The 25,129-nt window shown below is 63.0% G+C and overlaps 4 protein-coding genes across 4 annotated transcripts; 3 read left to right on the forward strand and 1 right to left on the reverse strand.

The window, feature by feature from the left end:
- Positions 1-594: 594 nt before the first annotated feature.
- On the reverse strand, positions 595-7,678 carry MNEG_3611 (hypothetical protein; the record flags this gene model as incomplete). Its single annotated transcript, XM_014047909.1, has 18 exons — positions 595-606; positions 685-786; positions 1,241-1,318; positions 2,003-2,077; positions 2,858-2,941; positions 3,196-3,230; positions 3,531-3,611; positions 3,944-4,029; positions 4,245-4,396; positions 4,804-4,962; positions 5,091-5,250; positions 5,513-5,556; positions 5,785-5,847; positions 6,078-6,143; positions 6,434-6,520; positions 6,960-7,067; positions 7,270-7,473; positions 7,604-7,678. 18 exons carry the CDS (start codon positions 7,676-7,678, stop codon positions 595-597), a joined length of 1,671 nt encoding a protein of 556 aa, XP_013903363.1.
- Positions 7,679-9,412: 1,734 nt separating this feature from the next.
- On the forward strand, positions 9,413-11,574 carry MNEG_3612 (hypothetical protein; the record flags this gene model as incomplete). Its single annotated transcript, XM_014047910.1, has 3 exons — positions 9,413-9,488; positions 9,607-10,193; positions 10,411-11,574. The coding sequence occupies 3 exons, from the start codon at positions 9,413-9,415 to the stop codon at positions 11,572-11,574; spliced, it is 1,827 nt and encodes a 608-aa protein (XP_013903364.1).
- A 2,033-nt stretch (positions 11,575-13,607) lies between these two features.
- MNEG_3613 (hypothetical protein) lies at positions 13,608-14,600 on the forward strand (the record flags this gene model as incomplete). Its single annotated transcript, XM_014047911.1, has 1 exon — positions 13,608-14,600. The coding sequence occupies one exon, from the start codon at positions 13,608-13,610 to the stop codon at positions 14,598-14,600; it is 993 nt and encodes a 330-aa protein (XP_013903365.1).
- A 1,259-nt stretch (positions 14,601-15,859) lies between these two features.
- On the forward strand, positions 15,860-23,722 carry MNEG_3614 (hypothetical protein; the record flags this gene model as incomplete). The annotated part of the gene is made up of 9 exons (XM_014047912.1): positions 15,860-15,862; positions 16,130-16,759; positions 16,914-17,309; positions 19,687-20,884; positions 21,050-21,429; positions 21,588-22,713; positions 22,886-23,041; positions 23,182-23,318; positions 23,466-23,722. Coding segments are annotated over 9 exons (4,283 nt in total), but the record flags the coding sequence as incomplete, so codon positions are not given.
- Positions 23,723-25,129: the final 1,407 nt, after the last annotated feature.

Raw genomic sequence — 25,129 nt, forward strand, 5'->3', positions numbered from 1 at the left:
GTTGAGGGGGGTGGCGCTCGGAGAGGAGGAGGAAAGGAGGAGGGGGCGTGGAAAAGGGAGGGAGTTTGCGTGTGTGGGTGGGTGTGTCATTAGATGGATGGATGAGTGGCAAACGCAGGTGAAAAAAGAAAGCAAAGTAAACAAGGAGGATTGCGGTGTCCAGGGGAGCAGCGTGCGAGACAAGGGCCACGCCCGCAGCCCTTGCCTCGCCTTGCAGGCCCTCTCCTCTATCTCGCGCGTCCCGCGGCTGCGCGCTTCAACAGCCAGAGTTGTCAGCGTTTCCTCAGAGTTGTCAGTGTTTCCTCTGAGCGGCTGCATCCTGAGGCCTGGACCCTGGAACCCAAGCCCACCTGCCAGTGCAGGATGTCTTGGACCGAGCCACTGGTGGGGACGCCCTCGGGCCACATGGGCAGCACGACGTACACGCGGAACGGCTCCCCGGCCTGCAGGTCGGGAAGGTGGCGGCACAAGGCAAGGCCAGGTTCGCCGAGCTCGTTCAAAGGTTTGGACGGCGGCATGGGGTGCATTCCAATGGATGAGATTTCGCGATGGGCGCAGCCCGGTGCGCATGCGCGACGGAACGCCGCAGCGTCGCTAGCCGCCGAGCTGCGGCGCGCAGCCAAACGAGGCCGCCCGGTGCGTCCACAATGAGAATTCAGAGGGGCGTGGGACGGCGCGGCGCACCCTGATCTTGGCGCAGATCTTGAGCACCAGCTCAGCGGGTATGAGGTGCGTGGCGGTGGCCTCCTTGTCGCCCTCCCACAGGTGGCTGGACCCCAGGAAGTACTGACAGATTGGGGGGAGGCGAGGCAGCAGGGGGGTTGGGCAGGCTGTGCCAGGGGTCCGGCTGCATCGTGGGTGGGCGCATCAGCGCGGCGCAGTGGCAGGCTACTTGCGAACATCAGTGCCTGGCGAGTAATACACGAACCGAGGCCGCGTACTGGCCTTGTTTCACGGGATTCGCAAGATCAGGCTGTGGCTTGTGGCCTCCTCGGTATAGTGACCCCTTGGCAGCCATTCCCCCTCCTCATGGGCGCGCCTGACAACCGGCGCCAACACGCAGTCCCTAACCCTTGCACCCACCACCATACCACCCATTCACCTGTCAGCAGGTGAGCCCGCACTGTTATCCCACCCACCCAACCAGGCCCCCCGACCCCACAGAAACACACACACACACACACAGACACACACACGCGTGGACACATACACACACACACACACGTACACACGCAAGCACCTGGTTTTCGATGTAGATGAAGCGCTGAGCCTGGCGAATCGCGTTGATGTAGGCCGTGTGGATGGAGCGGTCCACAACCTGGGGGCGGGGGGGTGTCAGGGCCTGGGCTGTGAGTGCGGACTTGAGGAGGGCATGTGACGGGGTGTTCTGGGATCAATACAAGAAGCGCAGACCATACGAAAAGGTGGTTTAAGTGCATTTGCTTGCGGACCTGCATTCTCATGCAGATGGACGACTCACAGATGCGGTGTACAGCTATGTGCAGTGCCAGCAGCTATCAAAGCAACAAGAAGTGCTGCTGCTTGGAGCTTTGCAGCTCCGTTTATATACCGGGCCCCCTTGCACACGCGCCTTTCCCTTGAGGATCCCGAGGCCGGCCTCGTATGTGCCCTCGTTGGTGCTGCCAAAGCCCCTTGCCGAGTCTGAGTCGATAGACCTGGGGTGGCATTGCCACCCCATCCAGATGGAGGTCAGGAATTAATGGTTGATGAGGTGTGATGGAGGTTGGAAACGTGTGTGTACGTGTGTGTGTGTGTGCGTGTGTGTGTGAGTGTGTGTGTGTGTGTGTGCGTGTGTGTGTGCAAGTGTGTGTTTGAGCGTGGCAGGGGCACAGCAGTCAGGCCACTTCTGTGGGGCCCTGCATAAGAAGGCGCAGACTCTCGAAGGAGCGTGAGTAGCAGCCCGCTTCACAAAGAAGACCGCAGGACGCCGTTACAGTCTTCATCCTGTTATATGATGTGTGAAGGGCGCTCGCCTGAAGACCTGGACGCCCCAGCTGTCGGGGTCTGAGGGGTCCGACAGGATGAAGCCCGGGTCCTGAGCCTTGATCACAGCCATCTGGGGGTTGGGGGGTGAGCGGGTGGGCGGCGGCTTGTGAGCTTCTGCGCCATAAAACGTATGGGGTTGAGAATAGTTGAGAGAAGGGGTAGTGACTAAGGACTGATGGGCTTTGATGATTAACAACGAAGGGGGGCCACCCACACAGGGGTCGAGGCGATGAGATACGGGGACGCGCGTCCCCAGGTGAGTCAGGGCACCATGGCAAAGGACGGCTGACGAGTGAGGGAGGCTGCTGTGGAGGTTGCGCTATGGCCGGCCATTGCGGGTCAAAGGTTGCTCCTATCCAGCAACCCTCCCTGCTCTACCCAAGGAGGACCTTGCCCTCTGAGAGCCTGGACTCGTGGAGCACGCATCAACGCCCACCTTGACTGCAAAGGGGTTCATTGCGGCGTGTGTGCCGTGCCCTCTGAAGTGTGTCGACATGAGTCGTCCGAAGTATTGCCTCCTGGACTGTGACATGAGGCAGGGGCAGGCAAGGGCAGGATCAGGCTGGGGGTGCTGAGGAAGGCAGGTGGAGGGGAGTGGCGCTCCCCACACAGTATGGTTTGTGATACCATGGGATACAAGGCTGGGGCAGGCATGCCTTGCAGCACATGTACAGGCAGCTATGGCGCCGCCTCCCGCCGCCCCGAGCTGTCCAGAACGAACGTGCGCGTTGGACACTGACGCGAAGACAACGCCCGACAGCCCAGCAGCTTCACGATGGCCAAGCTCAGAAGGCTTCTACGGCATCGCGGCTGGGTAGCCCGCGGAGGGGATTGTAGAGGGCACACCCACCACGTACTCCATCAGGGGCCGCGGCATGTGCACGTCCAGGGTGTCGTCGAGGGTGGTGATGTCCTTCTGACGCCGAGAGCCGGCCTGCGGAGAGAAGGGCGCAGCGGCAAGCCGAGATTCATTGGGGCGTGAAGACAGGCAAGAGGGTCATGGGGAGAGGGCCCGCGAGGCCAAGGAAATCGCAGGCAGCAGGGGAAGACGCCGCACGTTGACGAGAGGCGAGCGCTTCCCTCAACGTGTGGGACAGGCCTGCAACCAGCCCCTCGGCTTGCGCCAGATAACCCTTGTGAGTCCCAGGCCCTGGGCGACCTATCTGCTGGGTAGCACGCCCCACGCACCTGCTTTGACCAGCGCTCCAAAAAGTTGATCATCACTGCGGCGGGATAGAGGTAGGGCGCAGATCGCAGTGCGAGGGTACCAGCGAGACCAGCTAAGTGGCAGCAGATGCACAGCACACCAGCGTCGGCAGCTGCAGCAGCACCAACGCCAGCACCAACACCATTATCATATCAGCACGAGCAACACCAGCAGCACCAGCAGCACAAGAATAAGCAGCAGCCGTGGTGCCAGCAGTATTTGGGTCAAAGCATGCAAGGAGCTCCCTTACTTGCTACGCCGTGTCAGCGCGCCCGCACCCCCCTCCCCTTGCCATGTCTGCCGCAGCCACGCGCACCATCGTATGCTGCCGGCCCCTCAATGCGCGCGTGGATGTCGTGCCATGGCTCCCGCGGCGCGCTGCGCTCCGCCACAAGCCCTGGGCGAGGGGCGGTTTGGACGCGCTGTGGACAAGGCTCCGGGAGATTGCGATAAACGGGGGCTGGATGAGGCTCTGAACGAGGGTGGCGGACAGCCGGCCCCCACTGCACCCCTCGTAGCATCGCTCTGTTACGGCGGGCACTGTGAGCCCTCCCAAAAACGCAGCTCGAGCGCGGCACGCAACGCGGCGCGCCTGTGCACTGCCACTGTCATCACGCTGCCACTGTCATCACGCAAATACTGTTGCTGTGCTCAGCTAGGCATCAGGCTCAACCAGCTCCCAGGCAACACCCGCACCCATCGCCCACTCGCGACCCCACGCATGCGCACCCTCAATACACGGCTGGTGCATGTCTCCCTCGTGGGGGCCGCCCGGGCCGTCAGTCCCAAAGATGGGGTGGTCCCCCGTGTCGTACCTAGGTGCGAGCGCATAGGATCACGTGCATGCAAGCCATGCGTGTGTGAGACCAGTGGGAAAAAAAGAAAGCGTGCGCGTGTGAGAGCGCGCTTGTGCGTGCACGTGCAGCAAAATGCGGTCAACACGCCCAAAGCAGGGCATGCGTAACCTCGTACGCCGTGCTCATGCCCCGCTCGCGCGGCTGCACGCAGCCCCTTTTCCCCTAGCTCCCACCTGCCGTCGCACAGGTCGAGGCCCCCCACGAATGACACCACGTGGCGTCTCGTGGAGACCTCCGGATGTGCATTCCGTGGCACGGACGACGGCGGCGGCGCGTCGACGATGATGGTCTTCTGGTGGTGCGTGAACGAGGTGCGCGTCACAGACTGCGGGACCGGGGTTGCAAATTGGATGGGTGGTCGAAGGCTCAGGACAGAGGGGGTGGGAATGGCAGACCGACCACGCCAGGAGCGAGTAGCATCACCTGCTCGAGCCAAAAGAGCATGAGGAGCAGGTATGCTCGACATCATGTGTGCATGGCCCCGTGCTCAAACCCTGGTCACACTGCTCCCAGAAGCAGCCTCTCTCAGCCACCCATCGCTACACTGCACAATCCTTGACAAGGCTCGCTTGAATGCGATATGAGAAAACTCAATTTAGCCACATATAGTTTGCAAGCAACACCAAAAGGCAGGGACGGCTTCCTGCAAAAACCCCAAACCCCGGCGCCGCCCCTGCCTCTCCCAGCTCCCCCCCGCCCCTTCTAAACCGCCCAAACCCAAGACCCTCTGACCTGGATGATACTGTCCTCTTCGCCGCCCTGCCGGGGGCACAGCACGCACTTGACGTCCGTGCCCTTGAAGAATGCGTAGGTCTCGTTGTCGTGCGTGGCCATCAGGCCGTCCCCCACCCCCAGGTTGTTGGAGGCGTCGTCCCAGACCAGCAACAGCACCTGGTCACACGGTTTTTGCGTGTGTCGGGGGATGAAGGTGGCGTGTTAAGCCCGGCAAGCTGCTTGTCTATCTCACAGCTGCGGCGGCAAAGTGGCAATGCGGCGGAGGAGGGCTGTCCGGCCCGCACCTTCACGCCCTGCGCCGCCTTCGCCAGCAGCAGCTGGCCCAGCGGCGGCGCGCGTTCAGGGCTGGCGGGCTGGCGCTTTAGCGCCGTCTCGGTCCAGACGCTCCAGCCGGTGATGAGGATGAAGCGCTTGGCCCCCTGGATCGCCTCATACACGTCGTCCCTGTTTGGGGGCCGGTATCAGATAGTCAGGAACGCGAACACCACAGCTGCGAGCCGGCGGGTTGGCCGTGGTTGCTGACTTGGCAAGATCCATGCCAGCAGATGCCAGGTTTTTCACCAATGAAGAGGGCGCGGCTGAGCCCTCCGACGGCCACTAAGCCCAAACGTTGGTGTCCGTCATACAGTGCGGCCAGCAAGGGTCCGAGCGACCAACAGTCTGCAACTGTGAGCATGCGGGGAACTTTGATTATGATGGTCCCCACCAGCAGGAGGTCTCCTGGTAAGGGGTGCCATCCCCCAGCAGGATCTGGGTTTGTGTGTATGCGTGTATTGTGGGGTGGGGGGCAAGCGTGAGGCATGCACTCGCACGCATACAGTGGACGTGGCCTCACAATTGCGCATGCGCATGGTCCCAAACATGCTGCCATGCTCGCGTGCCGAAGGGGGCAGCCGCTCTCGCACGCATGGGCTGCAGGCAGCGCGTTGCTCCACACAGGGGTCGTGGAATTGCAAGGATCAAGGGCAGGGTTCTCACGTCGTGCAGGGGCCCTGGCGTCTGGTAGGCGTCATGGTACAGCTTCACCTTGTTGCCAGTGCGCTGCGAGGCGCAGCACGGCATGGGGGAATCCAGTCAAGCGGCAGCGCCGTGCTCGGCCTTGGGGGCGGCAAGGCGGCACCCTGGCACCGGCCCGCGAGCAGCAGCGAGCTGGATCTCATCCAGGGGGTCACGCCGTGCATGGACAAGGGTTGTGGCACAACCACCCACAGGCGCCTGCATGCATTAGTGCCCCGAGGATGGGGGGCCGGATGCCCTGTTGCTAGGCGCACCATTGGGAAGTACGTGCGGGGGACCTCGCCCCTGATGACCGGTCCTGTAGAGGCAACAAACTTCCTCTGTGAAGGAATGGCATGAGGTGGTATCATTACAGGGCCCGCAGCGCCCACCCACGACGCCATAGATTTGGCATGAAGCAATGTAGCTGCATGGCTGATCCTCCAAGCCGTGCTGCCATTGGAGCTTCGTGTTCCAAGCTTGTCATTCTTGTCTCACCCCTGCCTCCACGAGCCAAACGGTATCGAAGAAGCTTTTGCTGCCCCTCTGCATTCTGAACAGCAGCAACCTCGACCGATGCGTGCGCGCCCCGCCGCGCCCTTGGACGCCGCCGAGCCCCTTGAACGCGGACCTGCGTCTCGACGCTGCGGTACTGAATGTAGATGTGGATGCGCGCCTGGCGGAACTCCCCTGGAAGCTTCAGGCCCACGGGATTGCCCTGCAGGCGTGAGCGTGACAGTACGGCAATCAGCATGAACTTCTGGCGCCACGCATGACCATCGCTGGGTCAGGGCGCGGGCCCCCATATGCAGCCTCGTGTGCCTCGCCGCGCCATCCACTGCCACGCTAATTTCATCGCCAGTCACGCGCCGCCCCCTCCCCCCCCCAACGAGGCTGCTCACACCGTCACCCCCCCCCGCTGCAATCGCTTGCGGCCAGCGCTTGTCATGCAAACCGCTGCCCTCGACACTGTCGGTCTGCATTCGACTCTCCCAAGCAATCGAAACGCCCAAAACGCAAAGGAGTAACTAGCCAACCCTCTGCCAGTTCTGTGGCTGCCTCCTTATGCGGACACACCAACACACGCATAAAAACACGCGTGCGCACACCTGTGTACACACACACACACACATCCACACACACACACACATGCACACCTGTGCATCCACCAGATCCAGCACCAGGTTGTGCATTTGCTCATCCAAGAACTGCGCCGCGTCAAACGTCGCCTGCCCCAGCTGCTCCGCCCCGACCAGGTCGGCGTCCTGCATGAATGTGCATGCGTGCAAGGCGTGTGCAATCGGCGTGCTGTGCCCACGAAACTGTGCTTTGGCCTTTGAGGGTCGGCCCATGCACCAGTGCCATACCGGCAGAAGCCCATCGCATGCGGCTCAACCGCAGGCAAGCGGTCGGTCCAGCATGCCGGCCAGCCATGCACGCGGCTGTGCGAATTGGGGATGTGCGCACCTTGACCACCACCCGCATATCGTCGGTCTCGTCTGCCACGTACACCTCAAACTGCTCCTCCCATTGGGGACTTGTGTCGCCAGACATGACGCTTGTGCGCAGGCGCCGCGTGCCGGCGAGCTCCAGCACGGCGTACGGGTCGCAGGAGCCGTACAGCGCAGGCCCAAGGCCGCAGCACACAAAGCGCTTCACGACAGATGAGACCTATGCAGGCAACGGCGTGGTCTGAGAAATTGGGGTTGGATTCGGGCGGCTTGAAGGCCGCCTCGAAGCGGCGTGCAGCGGGGCGAAAGCGGCACGAGGATGCTCCCGCCTGCTGGGTCTGCTGCCTCACCTGGGTTCTGATCGTGCGAGGCAGGTGCTCCGCCTTGTCGACATAGACGTTGAGGACGCCATGCAGCAGCACCATCGCGGCAGCGGCCGCGCGCGCACGCGACGATGACGTGCGTCTGCCGGGCACCTGGGCGCAGCTGCAGACAGCGCCTCACGACAAGACCCGCGCGTCAGGTGGCAAGTGCCTGACAAGCCACGACTAGAGCTTTGATTCCCTCGCTCTTGAAGCGTGCTTCGTTTGCCGTCCTGTTGACGCTGTGGCGCCTCGTTCCGACGCGCCTCAAGGATCTGTACTGTGTTCGCCGTTTACCGTATGCGGATGGAAGTCAAGGTACAGTAGCGACACTCGATTTAGCCGCTACTTGATGACTCTGATACTATACCCTCCGTGGTGCTGCCTCGGTGAATCAGTGAGGGCCCTGAGGCCCCCTCAGCCCAAGCCGAGCCCGTCGCCTTCCTGCGGTGCTGGTGTAATGTAGAAGGGATGCACAGGGTAAGGTGCATGTGTAGGTGTTGTGTGATAACCTCCACTGCAGTTTGTGCACCGAGAGGGTGAGATCCAGGTGCTGCGGCCTGCAAATCCTAACAACGGTGTGACCACACTGTCGAATGTCGATGTTCAAACCAGGCCGTGGCTTGGGTCAGGGCTGCCATCCTGCACTTGCTAAGGCCACTGGCACAGCACTACGCGCTTAAATTACCATGCTGGATTCCTGCCATGCAACTGTGGTGTGAGCACGAAGGAATTGCACCTCACGCACATCTCCCGCAAGTCAAAAGTCTGCACCTGAAGGGATCACAGTCACATGCTTGCGCAGGCACGCCGGGATGGCACAATTGATACGCTTACTCAGCTATTAATGGGGGCAGGAGACGGCAGCTCTGTGCAAGGCGTACCGGTACAGTGCTGTGGACAGCATTGCGGCGTGCCAACCACCAATGCAAGAGGGGCAGACACGGTTCAGGCAGCACGCCGCTGCCACGACAGCACCTCAAGCAGGTGCCACCATACCTTGCCCGTTAGCTGTGTGTGTACAACACAATCATGGGGAGCCCAAGGGTTGCCCAAGGGGAGGCACCCAACAAATGATGAGCGGGCAAGGTCCTTTGGCACCGGCTTCATGACAATTCCGCGCTGTGTGATGGCTGGATGTGGCGCAGCGTCCTGCATAAAAAACACACGCTGCAGGCTGGGCGCGCATGCAGCCGCGCTGCTCTGTCCTGCTTCGCCCCTCGGCAAGTAGAGTAGAGTAGAGGAGACGAGGCGCTGGGCGCCCAGTACGTGCTAAGTACCGACGCGAGGGTCAGGGCATCCGCCCGTTCCCCGGCTGCCCCACCGGTGTACTCTGCAAGCTTTGGTGCTGATGCAAGGTATGGAGCTCACAATGCAAAGGCTGCAGGCCGCTGCAACCAACATGTGAGTGTCCAATTGGTGCACGTCACTGAACCACAATTGTCTGCGCAATGGCACAAGCACTGGAGCAACATACTGTACGGTACTGGTAGTCACTTTGGGGGCACTCCACTGGTGGCGCAGACAGCAGAGCAGCAGCACTGGCAAAAACCGCCAGGAGTGCCCAGTCAACGCTTGCAGGAAAGTCACATGCCTGTGTTTATAGTCTATATCTCAACCACCCCGGAGTCGTAGTAGACCGTCTACACCGTCACACAGGGGCGTCAAGTGACAAGCATGCGGGAAGCAGCCGCACACTTATGGGACGCTTTACAAAGTATCACTCGCTATTTTGCTGAAGCGGAGCCTGCCCATCGTCTGATCTGCGGGCGTGACAAGAGCGAAATTGTCCCCGAGATGGACACAGTAGTCAAGGAGGCACGATATGTGCTAAATGCTGCCGTGCTGTGGCCCCTGCAGCCGTCGTTCCCAGGTGCGTGCAGCATGTGCGGAGGGGGCGCCGCCACACTAGCGCAGCGTGAGCAGGGCACCACGGCGCCTACCTTGACAAGGGACCTCAGAGCCATCCCACCGCCTCTCCCACACTGCAGCCATTGCGCTGGATGCTGTCATCGCCGCGCTGCCCTATGATTACCCGTCTTCCAGGGCCAGCCTGCGTGCCACCTGCCGAGCCGCTCGCGCGGCGATGGACGCGCGTTGCGAGCGCCTGTGCGTCTCTGCGAACTACGCGACGTTCGCAGCGTCCGCGCCGCGGTTCACGTCACTGCAGACGCTGGACGTCAGCAGCATAACCAGGCCCGGCGAAGGCGAGGCCGTCGCGCGTGCGCTGCAGCTGCTGACGGCGGCGCCCCTGGCCAGCGTGCAGCTGTACATCGAGGAAGGGGCGCCGGACGCCGACGTCATCGCAGTGGCCAGGGAGCTGGGCGCGCTCACGGCGTTGACAGGCGCCGCCCTGCACGCCCACGTGAGCCGCCGCGGGGGGCGTGCGCTAATCAAGGCCGCGGCGGCCCTGCCAGGGCTGAAGCGCCTGCACCTCGACCTCGTCGTCAAGCGCCCCCTGGAGCCGGATGACAGCTTGTACATCCTTGGCTATCATGAACCCCCATTCGAACATCGCCCCTCAGACGGGTGGTTCGATGCAACGCCGCTGGTTGACTTGGACTGGCCCCTGCTTGAGGTGCGTATGCGCTCCGGCACGTGCAAAGGCCCGAGGCTCCCATCACGACTGCTGCTTGTCGAGCCCTTTATTGCTTATGCCATGTGCAGCGCCTGTGGTGGTGGGCTGTAGTCCCCTCTGCACACCTTCATTCAACCCGGCATGATGTGCAGTCGTCGGCTTGGCTGCCAGGCGCGTGCCCCGACCTCCATCCCACTCTCCTGCGCTTTCCTTGCAGGAAGTTCGCCTGAGGCGCGCGGCGCTCGCGCTTTTACCGCAGCTGGCGGCCGCCCAGCTGCCGCGTCTGCAGCTGCTCGCCGTAGAGGACACCCTCCATGCAGATGCAGCGGCTGGCGGCGCAGCAGTCGATTCACTGTGGGGCGCCGCATGGTTTGGCCACATCACGCACCTGGTGTTCAAGCTCCCGGATGGGCACCCAGTGCGGCTCAGCGGATTTGCGCCGCTGCCAGGGCCAGCCGCGGCAGCCGCACCGGCTGTCCTCGCGCTGCGGGAGCTTTCAATCAGCCCCATTGTGTTGAGCCATGACGAAGCTCGCGCGCTGGCGGCGGCCTCCCTGCCGGCCCTGCGCAAGCTGGCCCTGGCTGGCGTGGAGGGCGCCGGCCTGGAGGCGCTCGCGGTAGCGCCCTGGCTGCGCAGCCTGGAGGACTTTGCAGCAGAGGCTCGGCCAACGCTGTCCGAGGCCGCTGCAGCGGCCCTGGCGGCCGCCGCTCTGACCAGCCTCACGCGCCTGGCCATCGGCGGCAAGTTGTGTTTATTCAACGCAGCCTCGGCGGCTGCGCTCTTGGCCAACCCGGGGATCTTTGTCAGCATGCACAATCTGCACCTCAAAAATTTGCAAATAGGCAGCGCCGACGGCAGCAGTGACGGGGAGCCACTACGGGCGCTGGCGCGCATGCGCATGGAGCACCTGACAAGGCTCGAGCTCCAAGGCGCGCAGCTGGCGGCGCACGACTTTTTGTCGGTGCTGCCGCGCGCGCCGTGGATTGGTCAACTCGTGGAGGTGAATATAGCTGAGAATGACCTTGGAGGCGTTCAGACGTTTGAGGCGCTGGCGGACCTGCCCATGACCAGCATCCAGCGCGTGGAGCTCAGCCACTGCGGCCTCACCCCGGCCTGCATCGCGGCGCTCAATGACGCGGTGTGGCTCGAGGGCATCCAGATGCTCACACTTTATGACAGGTTTGAGACACGCCATGAGATGAACCTAGTGACACGCGTGCTTGATGTCAACAGTGACCCCCTCTCGCAGCTCCGGGACAGTGGGAGGTTCAGTGTGGCCTCATCCGCGCGCTATCATGATGATGACCTGGTGGTTGACGACGAGGATCCGGGTGATGATGGCGAAGATCTCTATGACAATTTGGGCGAATGGCGGTGGTAGGGCATGCTTGTGTGGGTGGCTCAATATTTTGAAATGCAGCTGGAAACGTGGTGCCCTTTCACATTTGCACACAATTTTTTGTGCTCATTGTTTCGGGTGTGTGGGGACACTTCAATAATGTCATGGGCAACCTGGAGAGTGATCAGGCTGCACGACTCAAGCAGGGCGCCTTCTGAGGGATTGCCACCATGTACCTTGAGCCTGAGGTGCCTGAAGAGCATCACAGAGCAAACAACGCAGGCCCCGCCTGTGTTCGCCCATTCCACACAGCGCGAGCTGAGCTGCTGGTCATGCTGCAGAGAGGTTTTGCAGGTTCACAGCTGCCAGAGTTAGGCCAGCCGTGTCCGGCCTCCTTGGCACACAGAACCAGCACTAGATGGCAGTACATGCAAGTCTCGGAACGAATGGCTGAGGTGCAGTAATAGGACATACCTGAGGGTTGAGCACGACGAACCTGTGGTTGGTAGATTGGCAATTGACCCCATTGACTGACCTGCCAGGACAGCGCCACCATGCACCAACCCGCTGGATTGAAGCAGTCGAGCAATCAGGCCCACACGCATAGCTGAGAAGAACTGGGTGCGTATCGGACTTGGTAGCTGGTACAGTATCAGGCAGGCCAAGCGTCAGCACAGCTCGCGGCTCGCGCTGGTGCCGGACCAGCTGTGCCGGACGCGCAAATTACTGGTGCGGCGCGCTCGGCCCTGCCAAAAGGATTCAAACATCTGGAACGTTATGTGCCTGAACGCGCACCCTCATACGTGGTTTGCGTGCTCGACGATCTTGGGATCTGGCGGACAACCGTAGTCTCTGCACAGTGTGCGGAATGGAGGCCTCAGGACCTGCTGGCACGGGTGCCTCTGTGCTGTGGCCCCTGCAGTCGTCGTTTCCAGGTCCGTGCTGCATCACAAGCAGCTTCCGCACTCCGTGCCTAGTGCCCTGCTGCTTCGCCGCATCGCTGGCCCCGCCGGCAGACTCACAAGGCCCCCTTGCTGGCTATCACTCGCCCACAGACGTCGCACTGGATGCCGTCATAGCCGCGCTGCACACAATGGACGCTTCTTGCAAGTCCAGCTTTCGAGCCACCTGCCGCGCAGCTCGCTCGGCCGTGGATGAGCGCTGCGTGTGCCTGGGCCTCTCATCTAGCCACGCGCTGCTCCCCAAGGCAGTCCCGCGGCTACAGGCGCTGCGGGCCCTCTCTGTGAAGGTGGACGCCACGTGGGCCCAGGACGCAGACGCCGGGGCCTTCGCGCGTGCTCTGGCTTTGCCAGCCGCGGCCTCCGTTGCCAGCCTGCAGCTGTACATCGCGCATGAAACGGCAGACCCGGACGTCAGCGCCATCGCGAGGCAGCTGAGGGCGCTCGCCGCCCTGGCAAACGTCGACCTGCACGCCCACGTCAGCCGCCGCGGCGGCTGCGTGCTGGTCAAGGCCCTGGCGGCACTGCCTAGGATGAAGCGGCTGCAGTTGGACCTGATCGTCAAGCACCCGTCGAATCAAGAAGGCGGCTATTCCAGGAGCTTCTATGACATTCCGTTCTCAACGCGCCCGCTGGATGATTGGTACAAAGAGCCACCTCTGATCACTTTCAAGTGGCCCCTGCTCGAGGTGCGCCCTCAGTCGTTGCAACAGCCCGCCATTGCGCTGTCGCCAGCCCACACGCCGCTGCGCAGGGCTCCTGAACTTGGCTGGCACAATCGCCTGCAACTGGCTGCTGTTGCTGAAGCTGAGTTGTGTGTTGTTCGACCGGGAAACTTGACACACCTGAGATCTGCAACCCTCAAATCCGGGTCGCCTTGCCACCCTGCAGGAGCTGTGCCTGAAGCGCGGCGCGCTTGCGCTGCTGCCCCAGCTGGCGGGGGTTCAGCTGCCCAGCTTGCAGCGGCTTGAGATCACGGACACGTTGCATGCAGACGCCTTGGCTGGCGGCGACGCCTTGAGCTCAGTCTGGAAAGCCGGCTGGGTCGCCCGCCTGCAGCGACTTGAGTTCAATTTGCCAGCCGGGTACTGCATCAAGCCAGGCACATTCGCGCCGATGCTGCAACACGGCGCTTCCTCCGTTTCAGCTGGAGCAGCAGGGCCGGCCATGCCAGCCGCAGCAGCGATCCTCGCTTGCCTGCGGGAGCTGCTGATTGGCGCCGACGCCATACGCGCTGACGATGCACGCGCGCTGGCGGCAGCCTCCCTGCCTGCCCTGCGCAAGCTGGCCCTGGCCACTATGGAGGGCGCCAGCCTGGAGGCGCTCGTGGGAGCACCCTGGCTGCGCGGCCTGGAGGACTTTGCAGCAGTGGTTCGGCCAGCGCTGTCAGCAGCTGCCGCGGCGGCCCTGGCAGCCGGCCATCTGACCAGCCTCACACGCTTGGCGATTGGCGGCGTTGCACCTCTTGAGGACGATTCCTTGGAGGCAGCGGCTGCACTGGTGTCAGCGCCCGGTACGTTTGCTGGCTTGCACGAACTCGTGCTGCAGAATGTTCAGCTGGGCAGCATAATTGGCTTTGATGGCACCGGCTCTGGAGAGCCGCTAGAACTGCTGGCGTGCATGCCCATGGAGCACCTGACCCGGCTTGAGGTCAGCGGCACATGCCTGGGGGCGCATGACATCGCAACTGTGCTGCCGCGCGCCACATGGATCGGCCGCCTCTTGGAGCTCCGCATCTCCAACGAGAATTTTTGTGGCGTTCAGGCGTTTGAGGCACTCGCTGACCTGCCCATGGGCGGTCTGCGGCGCATGGACATCTGCAACTGTTGCATCACGCCTGTTTCTCTGGCAGCCCTCAACGAGGCAGTGTGGCTGGATGGCCTGCAGATGCTCAATCTGTCTGACAAATTTGATTCGCATGAGGAGGTGCTGCTGATGGAGAGGGTGCTGCAGGTTGAGGGCGACCCGCTGGCGCAGCTGAAAGGCAGTCAGAGGTTGACGGCTTGCTGGTCTACCAGTGAGCACGACGATTACATGTATGGGATCGACATCGGCGACGAGGACTATGGCAAGGACATATACGACCCTGCTGGTGCATGGCAGTGGTGAGGTGTACATGGCTGGCGTAGCACCCAGCAGTGCTTGCACAATTAAAGATGCAAGTCTGAAGTGTGCGTCGCATGTGTCCTGGCCTCTCTGCTTGTCTTGGTTCTGCATTGTTCTGCCTGCTTGGTTAGGCACCACAGGACGAGTTTCCTGAGGAGGTGCAAGCATGTAAAAACAACAGTTGCAAATGTGTCATGGTCTCAACCGTGGCGTATCCACACGCAATCCAAAAGAATTGCTGCCCAGAGGTTCATGCGCTGGTTGAGCAGCATGTATGCATGGCGCTTCGCAGCATGCATGCGGAGCGTGTGTGTTGAGCCATTGAGCAAGAGGCAGGTCAGCAGGGCCCTGAGGCTAGCCATGCATGTAATGATTGCCACGCATCAATCACCTTTGGCTGGACTCACTCACTCACTCGCACCCACCAAAGACGCACCCCCACAAAGGATGCACTCCACTGGCAGTCGCGCAGGTGCTCGACCCCATTGACCGCCGCCAGGCAGCCGCGCTGGCTTCACCTCCCTTTTTAGTGGCGTTAAACCTTCACTCTTTGTCTTCGTTCGGCTGGCCCTCCCGCCTGTCAGCCAAGATCGTTTGACCTTCCTTGGCAGGCTTATCCCTCCACAGCCGCGCGCAGACCCTCAGTCGATCGTGTCATTATATAATTCTCTCGCCTGGGTCGCATAGCCCGATAGGTCTTTCGCGGCTAGCCAGGAGCAGCACCACCACGAGAGCAGCAATTGACCCGGGCGCCCGATCTGGGCCCCGCTCCGCCATGGGGCCACGCCATAGGCAGTGCTACACATACATTCTCCTTCTTGGACTCGCGTGGCTGGCATGTGGCGCCGCAGGTGAGCAGATCGTGTCACCTCGCGCGCAAAACTTGCGCACGGGCCCCCTCTTGTGCACCGCGTAGCATACACTACACCATAGACGCGATCGAAGCATCAAGGTCTGGCAAAATGCTGCGATCCTGGCGCATGGGCGTCTGTCGTCCTGTACCGGTAGTACTGCCTGCGCTCTTGAAGAGCGCAGGCTCTCCAATTGCGCAGTGCCGGAACCGTGCCCTCAATTGTTAACTCTCCCACCTGCAGGAGCCCTGCCTTCTTTGGACCTTGGGCTTGACTCGCGCGAAGCGCCTGCGCCTGTCCCTGATGTCGCCCGTGCCGTCATCCGCCCAAGCCGGCACCATGCAACGCCAGTGCCCAAGGGCCTTTACGGCGGCGATGGGTGCGCCGGGGGCTATTTCGAGCCCGGTTCCTATGGTGAAAGCTGGAGTGCGTACAACGGTGCAGCTGGAAGTGTGAACCCAGGCCCTGGCCAGGTGAGAGCTCGTGATCCGGCATGAGCAGCAAGCCCAAAACAGCAAGCATCTTGCAACTTGAAGCAGGCAAGGCTGGCCCATATCTGTTGGGGGTGCCGATATCATTACTTCAGCAGCCTCATCGCATTATGTACCCAGCTCATCATGCCTACGCGCGCCCCCACTCCAAACACACACACACGCACACACACATTTGCTGCCCCTGCAGAACACCTCTCAGCCTGTGCTCACTTTCAAGGTGCCCGCCGACTTCAACCCCAACGAAAACTACCTGATCCTTGCCATCCATGGCAATTGGGAGCAGCCGTACGGGCCTGAGCATCCCGCTGCCTTTGACGTCGCTCTGCTGGACGCTCAGGACGAAGCCGTGCTTGCCTTTGGCAACCCCAAGCTGGACCAGCGCACACGCAACCGCAACCTCGGCACCAATTTCGGCATTCACTACAAGACCAGGTTCACTGATGTCGACCTTCTGCCGGGCACAGGCGTTGTCGTGCGTCTCACTGTCGTCAGCAGCAGCATGTGGGACGCGGAAGTGAGCGTGCGCCTGTATTGGACGCCACCTCCCTTGCCGTCGCCGTCACCCCTGCCAGCAAGCCCCAGCCCATCGCCTTCAACGGACGCGTCGCCGTCTCCATCTCCAGCGCCGGCGTCGCCAAGCCCGGTGATCCCCTCTGCTTCTCCAAGCCCCTCACCCTCCACCGAGGGCGGGCGCTCCCCGTCGCCCTCGCCACCGTTGGCGCCCAGCCCTAGCCCTGAAGAGCCCCAGGCATCCCGGTCACCTGCGCCCGAGGAGCCCAGCCCTTCGCCATCGGTCGTGCCGAGCCCGACACCAGCGGTGAGTCAAGATGACTTTTGCTTGGCAGCGTAATCAGCTTTCCATCTGCCAGAGACAGCCGATTACCTTGCACCAACCGCGTCCAGCCGAATGCACCACGTGCACCACGAATGCCCGCAGACATTTGAGTTTTCCGCTCGCCCTTTCCGTGCAGGCGCCGTCCCCTTCACCGTCAACAGCAGGCAATGGCACGCGCCACACCCCACGCCTCATTGCACCCGATGCCACCGAGGTGCCCATCCCCCACGAGACCCTGGTGCTCACCTTTGTCTCCGCGCCCATCACCATGGCTTCAAGCTCCGCCGAGCCCGCCGACCCCATTTCCGCAATGGACTTCTGGGTGCCAGCTGACTGGCCGCCCCCCAGCTCCTTCAGCCAAGTGGAGCTGAAGGTTCAGGGCACCTGGGCGCCCACCAACATCAGCAACCCCGACCCTTCATGGGCCACCGTTGGCGTTCCCCTCGCGCCTCTCGGGGCGGCTCACGCCGCGGATGCCTGGCTGGCAGTGGAGCAGTCGTCGCTTGCTACTCGCCTTGTCGATGGCCAGCAGGTGAGGCTGGCGCTGGGGAGAAAATTGAGGCCGGGCTGTCTTCATTTATTTGCGTGCGGCTCGCGGATTGCGCACACATGCAAATGCACCTGCATGCCAGTGCACCTGCATGCAAGTGCACACTCATGCAAGGGCAGATGCATGCAAGTGCGCACGCACGCTCAAATCAACTTACAACCTTGCCCACTGCGCTTCTCTGCTCAATATTTGCAGTACCATACCAACATGACGGCTCGCTGGACCCTGCCGCAAGGAATTGTGCCCGGCGAGCACTACCAGGTCCTGGTCGCGGTCGGTAACGGCACGCTTGCCATCACCGCAACCCTCACGCTGCGCTGGGTGCCACTCGACGACGGCAGCGCACCGTCTCCCAGCCAGAGCCCTGTGCTGTCACCGGCGCCCGTGAGCCCCTCGCCTCCGGTCGGCGAGAATGATGGCGACAACACCGGAAAGGGCGGCCATGGGACCCCTGGCAACCCAGGAGGGTATGGCAGCACCGGCAGCGGCGCAAGCCCTTCGCCTAAGCTGACGCCATCCCCGTCCCCAATCGTCGTCCCGAGCCCAAGCCCAGCCCCCAAGTCCCCTAGCCCATCACCGCCCCAGCGACCCAGCCCCAGCCCCTCGCCTGGCGTTCACCAGCCGCCCTCAGCTGAATCTCCAAGCCCCAGCCCGCCAGCCCCTCAACCCAGCCCAGAGGCTCCATCTCCTGTGAGAACTATTGACTGCATTTTTCCTGCATGTGTTGCGATCACATTCATTGACAGTGTTCGCTGTGAGCAGTTGTTCCGCATCAGCAAACGGCAAACCTGGAAGCTCACCCAACCCCCGTTGCGTCACACCCCCCCAACAACCCCACCAGTCCCCGTCGTCACCGTCGCCATTAGACCCTCAGCTGCCACCAGGGATGGTGAGCCCCAGCCCCTCGCCATCCCCGCCCGGCACCCACGGTTCCCCGTCACCCGCGCCAGGCGGTTATGGCTCATCCCCAGCGCCCGGCAGCTATGGCACGCCGTCACCATCCCATAGCCCTTCGCCCATTCCCAGCCGTTCGCCTGCAGTGGCATCCCCCAGCCCAGCGGCCAGCCCTGTCCCTTCCCCACCAGCGCACAGACCAAGCCCCTCGGCATCGCCAAAAATTGGGGCCAGTCCCTCCCCCTCGCCAGCCGTCAAAGTCGGGCCCTCGCCATCGCCGTCGCCAGCAGTGAAGGACAGCCCGTCACCTTCGCCAGCGGTGCAGGCCAACCCCTCGCCCTCGCCAGCAGTAGAAGACAGCCCCTCGCCCTCTCCTGCAGTGGAAGACAGCCCCTCCCCCCCTCCAGTGGTGCAGGACAGCCCGTCGCCCTCGCCAGCGGTGGGTGACAGCCCCTCGCCCTCTCCTGAAGTGGAGGACAGCCCCTCGCCCTCTCCTGCAGTGAAGGACAGCCCCTCGCCCTCACCAGCTGTGGGTGACAGCCCCTCGCCCTCACCGGCTGTGGAGGACAGCCCATCGCCCTCGCCAGCAGAGCAGGACAGTCCCTCGCCCTCTCCTGATATGGAGAACAGCCCCTCGCCTTCGCCAGCGGTGGGTGACAGCCTGTCGCCCTCTCCAGCAGAGCAGGACAGCCCCTCGCCCTCTCCTGCTGTGGGTGACAGCCCCTCGCCCTCGCCAGCAGAGCAGGATAGCCCCTCGCCGTCACCAGCTGAGCAGGACAGCCCCTCACCCTCTCCAGCTGTGGAGGACAGCCCCTCGCCCTCTCCGGCTGTGGAGGACAGCCCCTCGCCCTCTCCGGCTGTGGAGGACAGCCCCTCGCCGTCACCGGCTGTGGAGGACAGTCCCTCGCCCTCTCCTGCAGTGAGTGACAGCCCGTCGCCCTCACCAGCGGATCAGGAAAGCCCGTCGCCCTCGCCAGCGGAGCAAGACAGCCCTTCGCCTTCGCCACCGGTGGAACACAGCCCCTCGTCCTCACCGGCGGTGGCGGACAGTCCCTCGCCCTCTCCGGCTGTGGAGGACAGCCCCTCGCCCTCGCCAGCGGAGCAAGACAGTCCTTCGCCTTCGCCAGCTGTGGAGGACAGCCCCTCGCCCTCACCGGCTGTCGAGGACAACCCCTCGCCCTCTCCTGCAGTAGAGGACAGCCCCTCGCCCTCTCCGGCTGCGGAGGACAGCCCCTCGCCATCCCCTGCCGTCCGAGACAGCCCGTCGCCCTCTCCGGCGGTGGAGAACAGCCCCTCACCCTCGCCAGCGGTGGAGGACAGCCCCTCACCCTCTCCGGCTGTGGAGGACAGTCCCTCGCCCTCGCCAGCGGTGGGTGACAGCCCTTCGCCCTCTCCAGCAGAGCAGGATAGCCCCTCGCCCTCACCAGCGGAGCAGGAAAGCCCGTCGCCCTCTCCGGCCGCTCAGGACAGCCCCTCGCCCTCTCCTGCGGCGGAGGACAGTCCATCGACCTCTCCTGCAGTGGAGGACAGCCCCAAGCCCTCACCGCCTGTCGAGGACAGCCCCTCGCCCTCTCCTGCAGTGGAGGACAGCCCCTCGCCCTCGCCAGCTGTGGAAGACAGCCCCTCGCCCTCGCCAGCGGTGCAAGACAGCCCCTCACCCTCTCCGGCTGCTCAGGACAGTCCCTCGCCCTCTCCTGCGGCGGAGGACAGCCCATCGCCCTCTCCTGCAGTGGAGGACAGCCCGTCGCCCTCGCCAGCTGTGGAGGACAGCCCCTCGCCCTCTCCTGCAGTGGAGGACAGTCCCTCGCCCTCCCCTGCCGTCCAAGACAGCCCGTCGCCCTCACCTCCTGCAAACAGCCCAGCCAACAGCCCTGCTCCCGAGCTTTGCGGCTCTGCCCGCGTCGATGCTGCCCGCGCGGCAGTGTGCGGCGCCGGCAGCCCTAGCTGCGGCGATTTGGCGGCTACCGGCGTGCTCAGCGGTAGTGACTGCAGTCCGGAGCGGGCCGCGGAATCGACGGCACCCAGCAGCGTTTCGGCCCTCACCTTCTACGCTGACACATCCAGCGGCACCATCGAGGCCATCAGCGCGACGACGGCCGCCACCACTAAGGTGTTTGGCAGCGCCGACGCTTCTATCCAGGCCGCGTCTCAGCCGAGCGGTGACGCCACGGCTGTTACGCCGGCACCACCGCTCCAGCCCGTGCTCTCGGTGGACCTCTCACATCCTGTCACTGAGATGACCGCCTGGGTCTACGCCAGCACCCCAACTGACCAGCTGCAGGGCGCTGCCGCCAAGGCAGCTGTGGAAGACCCAAATACCGCCAGCCGTCGCAGGCTCCTGGGCGAGCTCAGCCGAGCTGTTCGCGCGCGCCATCTGCTGGCCAAGCCTGCCGCCGAGACTGCGGCTCCTGTTGCCGCTGCAATGGCCAGCAGCAACGGGGCCAGCAGTGCTGCTCCCCATGAGCACAAGAAGGCCGGCGTTGTGGGTATCCGTGTCGTGACGCAAGGCGCGCCCGGCGCGCCGCCGCACGTGATGGAGTGGGGCATGGTTCAGCCAGAGGACCAACAAAGCGCGGCCGGTGGCATCAAGCGCATCAAGATGGACGTCGGCAGCGGCAAGCTGGCCGGCGTAGCCTTCTTTGAGGGCTCTGCCAACAGCCAAGGTGGGGGGGCTTGACGCCAGAGGAGAAGGGTCTCGGTTGCCAGCCGCCCACTCGGACGATTGCAGTTGTATGCACTATGATGATCTAGTTTGCATGAGCAACCTCGATTATACATACTCCAGCACCCATACCTCAACCAACTGTCATGTCAACCTCGCCCCGCAGACAAGAAGGACCAAGCCTTCGGCTTCACCTTCTTCAAGCTCCCACCGGGCTCGCGTGCCGGCTGCAACTCCGTCATCGCGCCCTTTGGCATGTGCGGGGGCGTGCCCGCTGACTGCATCACCTCCAAGAAGTGCTCCGAGGTGCCCCGGCCAGGCGCTTGCTGCACAGATGGCTTCGACTGCCTCAGCGACGCCACAGGCACGGCGCCTCTGCGCTGCCTGCCGCCGCTCGGCACGGCGTCGCCGTCCCCGTCTCCGTTGCCGTCGCGGTCCCCCTCGCCGTCACCCTCGACTCTGCCGCCGGCTTCGCCCTCGCCGGGCCCAAGCGACGATGACAACGAGGCCCCCGCTGACCCCCAGCCCCTCCTGCTTGAGACCAAGGTGCGCCAGGGTTGGCAGGCCACGCAGCTCAACCTTGGGCCGTATTGAAGAACGAACGCCAGCCCAAGCAGCATAGAAAGCATGATGTGAACCTTGTGACGGTGCCGTTGTAAAGCAATCTTCCAAAAGCCCCCTCCTGCCCGTCCCCCTCAATACAGGCCACCTACACGATGCCGCACCCCGTCAACGCCGGCCACGCCAGCGGCAAGGCCGCGACCACAACTCTCATGCACGCCCGCACCCCCGACGCGCTCGTGCCCGAGAACAGCCGCCTGACTTTGACACTCTCCGGCGCTTGGAAGGCCGCCGATGGCAGTGAGCCCGACAGCAGGAGCGGCCGCGTCGTGATCGCCCTGCCGCCGGGCCCCCAAAACGCGACGCGCCCTGCGCTGGCAGCCACGCTGGCGTCACAGTTCAGCGATGCAGACGGCGGCTCGAGCGATTTCAGCTACTCTGTGTCTTGGAACAACCTCACGGCCATGCGGCCAGGCGACCAGCTCACAGTGCTCACGCAGACCCGCGGCGGCCGCTTCACCCAGCTGCTCGCCAAGGTGGAAATTGTCTGGATCGCGTCGCAGCTACAGCAGCAGCAGCCGCAGCACCCAGCCCACGGCCACGGCAAGGCCTCCCCCTCGCCGGTGGCGGCACCCTCGCCGAGCCCCACGCCTGGCGGCGCGCTCGCGGACGAGTCGACCACCGTTGTCGCGACGCCGGCGCCTGTCCACTTCAACGGCAAGGGCCTCACCGCCTCCGCGAGCAACCTCACCTTCTGGCCGCTGCTCAACTTCACCGTCCCGCCGGCCTTCAACCCGCTCAACAACTATGTGGAGCTCTGGACGCGCGGCGAGTGGGTCGCCGACTCATCTGCGGCGGCGGGCGCGCCACTGGGCGTCGTCGGCGTTGCTTACAACGGCACTCTGCTCGCGTACGCTGTGGCCAGCCACTACACGGACCATGCCGGGCGGTCGGCAAGCTTCAGCTTTGGCACGCGCTTCGGGAACGTGTCCCTGCCAGCCGGCGCCGTCGCAGAAATCTGGGCTGGCATGCGCGCGGGCCACTTCCGCGCGCTGTCCGCCAGTGCCTCGCTCACCTGGTCGCCCGCCGAGGGGGACGCCACCCTACCCGCCTCATCAGACGGCGATGCCGCGCAGAACGGCGCCCTGTCGCCTGCAATCGAGCAGAAGGCCACCGTCGCCATGGCCAACACCCGCACGTTTGCCGCGCCGGCAAAGACCGCCAGCAAGCCCAACGTGGCGGCCATCCTGAACTTCACAGCACCCCCTGGTGAGCGAGGGTGTTGGTGCAGGCAACGCACTTGCTCGAAGAGACTATGTATGATGCACTCGTTCGTTTGCGTGCTGCATGCCCCCGGAGTCCTTGCATGTGGCTACATATGCATCCACGCCCACAAAAGCACACCCATTGCCCCATTTTAACGCACAACTGACACATGCAGGCTTCAACAAGGCTGAGAACACTGTTGAGATGTGGCTCACTGGCCAGTGGGACAGCATCGCCGGAGGCAAGGGCTCCAACCCGGCCAAGCAGCCTCCTATTGGTGGCGTGGCGCTTGTGCGCGATGGCCAGGTCCTGGCGTACACCTTCCCTTCAGGTGGGGGCCTCTCAACGGTGCCCAGGCCGCTGCAGCCCATTGGTCAAGCTAAAATGGTTCTGCTGCGACGCATGAGCTGCACGCTTGCCACCCCTGCGCGTGCGAGCCTGCTGTGAATCTGCTCGCGACACACGCCGCAGACGAGGCGAAGGCACAAGGCGGCAAGTTCTTCTACGGCGCGGTGTGGCAGAACGTCGGCCTGCCCTCCGACGGCATTGTGGAGGTCTGGGCCGGCATGCAGGGTGGCGCTTTCAAGGGCCTGCACGTCAACATCACGGTGGGCCATGCGCTATAGTCACATAGAGCGTGTTGCTGTCATTTACCGCACGCTTCAGGGCAAACGGTTCATCGCTAGGCCTCCTGACAACGACGTTTTTGGCTGCCTACACATCGTTGCTGCCCCCTCATCTTGCCTTCTCTGCAGCTTCATTGGACCCCCGGCGGCGACGGCAGCGACCCCCTGCAGCCTCCAAGCGCGCCGGTGGACGGCAACCCCCTGAGCGACAACACCACGCTCCAGTCGCCCTCTCCCCTCCCTGCTGGCCCTGAGGTGCCCGCGTTGCCCAGCCCTGCGGTGGCGCCGGGGCAGCTGAACGCCATCTCCGCCGACACGGCCACCGCGCCCGCGGCTGGCGGAGCGGCCGCAGCTGCATGCAAGCTCAAGCTGGCGCCTGGGAAGCAGTGCGGTGAGTTGAGCCACACTCAGGCGGATCCCTCTTGAGATGAGATTCAACTTTGCTTTGTTCATTGTGGGCTTTTTTAGGCGTTGTTTTTCACGCAGTGGGGCTGCCCCTGTACATGCTCACAAAGCGCTCAAGAATGCATGCCACCATAACCCCCTACACCAAAGCGCTCAAGAATGCATGCAATTACAACTCCTTACACCAACCAGGCGGCACTGGCGGATCATGCAGCAAGTACAACCAGGGCTGCAAAGATGCGCCCTTCCCTTCCACCTGCTGCACAGCAGGCTTCACCTGCCGCCGCAACAACGCGCTTTCTCACACATGCGTCCCCATTGACGGCCCAAAGAGGCGCCTCTTCTGGTAAACGTACCCCCTAATCCCTGCTTCTGAAAACGATGCCTCTGGACGCTGGCGCGGCACACCACAAAACGGCGCAAGGGCCGGGATTATGCCCCCGTCCTGCGCGCTGTTTCTCACCCGCTGCTTGTCTAGCAACGCTCAACCCCCATCAACGATCGCATTGTTTCATCAGGCCTTATCACAACGTCACAGATTCGCACTGTCTGCCTGGCCTGCAGCAATGCAGCTCACATCATACCGCATGTGACAGCCAGAGATAACGTCCTATGCACGACGAACATGCGCGCGCCGATGCGCCGCACCTGCTCTTTCATGCCCAACACATCCTGCCTTACTACCTGGCACCCACGAGATGGTCCCGGCCTTTCTGCTTTCGGTAGCTTTTTTTACCTTGCTTTGCGCGGCAGGCTGGCGCTTCACTCGGCGGATTGCTTTCGGTGTTGGAAGTCCTTCCAACAAAAATCCTGCATCGGCATGGCGCACCCCACACGTTTCTGACTGTGGAGGCCGCACCAGGGCCTGATACATATGCTTGACACGCTGTGCTTCTGCCTTGCATTCCTCCACAACACCTCCATCCCGCACCGACCCCAGCCCGGCACGCCAAGTGAGCTGACGGGGGCGGACCGCAGCAATAACAAATAGTCCAACATACTGCTTTGACCATTTTATCTGTTTGGGGTTTGCTCACACCACAACTCAGGGAAGAAGATTGCATGTGCTTCTGCGTGAATGCAGGGCAGTTCAGCAGGACGGGTGGGCCTGTGCGCAGGGCGCCGAAAGCGCCATCGTGCAGGCCCGAAACGGCGTATGATGCATTGCGTTGCAGTGTAGTACATTTGGGGTGCCCATCAATGTGTGACATGGCTGTAATAACAACCAACCCCATTGACCATGAGCAGATGCTGCTGGGTGCTGGGCAGGATCGATTTCACGCATTGAGGCTGTCGGCGTCACCGATATGTCAGTCTATCAAGCTCTGAGCGTGAACGTATGGGTTGAGTGTGAACGTATGGGTGAGAAGCAAATGACAACAGATTTT

This window comes from Monoraphidium neglectum, assembly GCF_000611645.1.
Source record: "Monoraphidium neglectum strain SAG 48.87 unplaced genomic scaffold scaffold00461, whole genome shotgun sequence".
Taxonomy (NCBI): Eukaryota; Viridiplantae; Chlorophyta; class Chlorophyceae; order Sphaeropleales; family Selenastraceae; genus Monoraphidium; species Monoraphidium neglectum.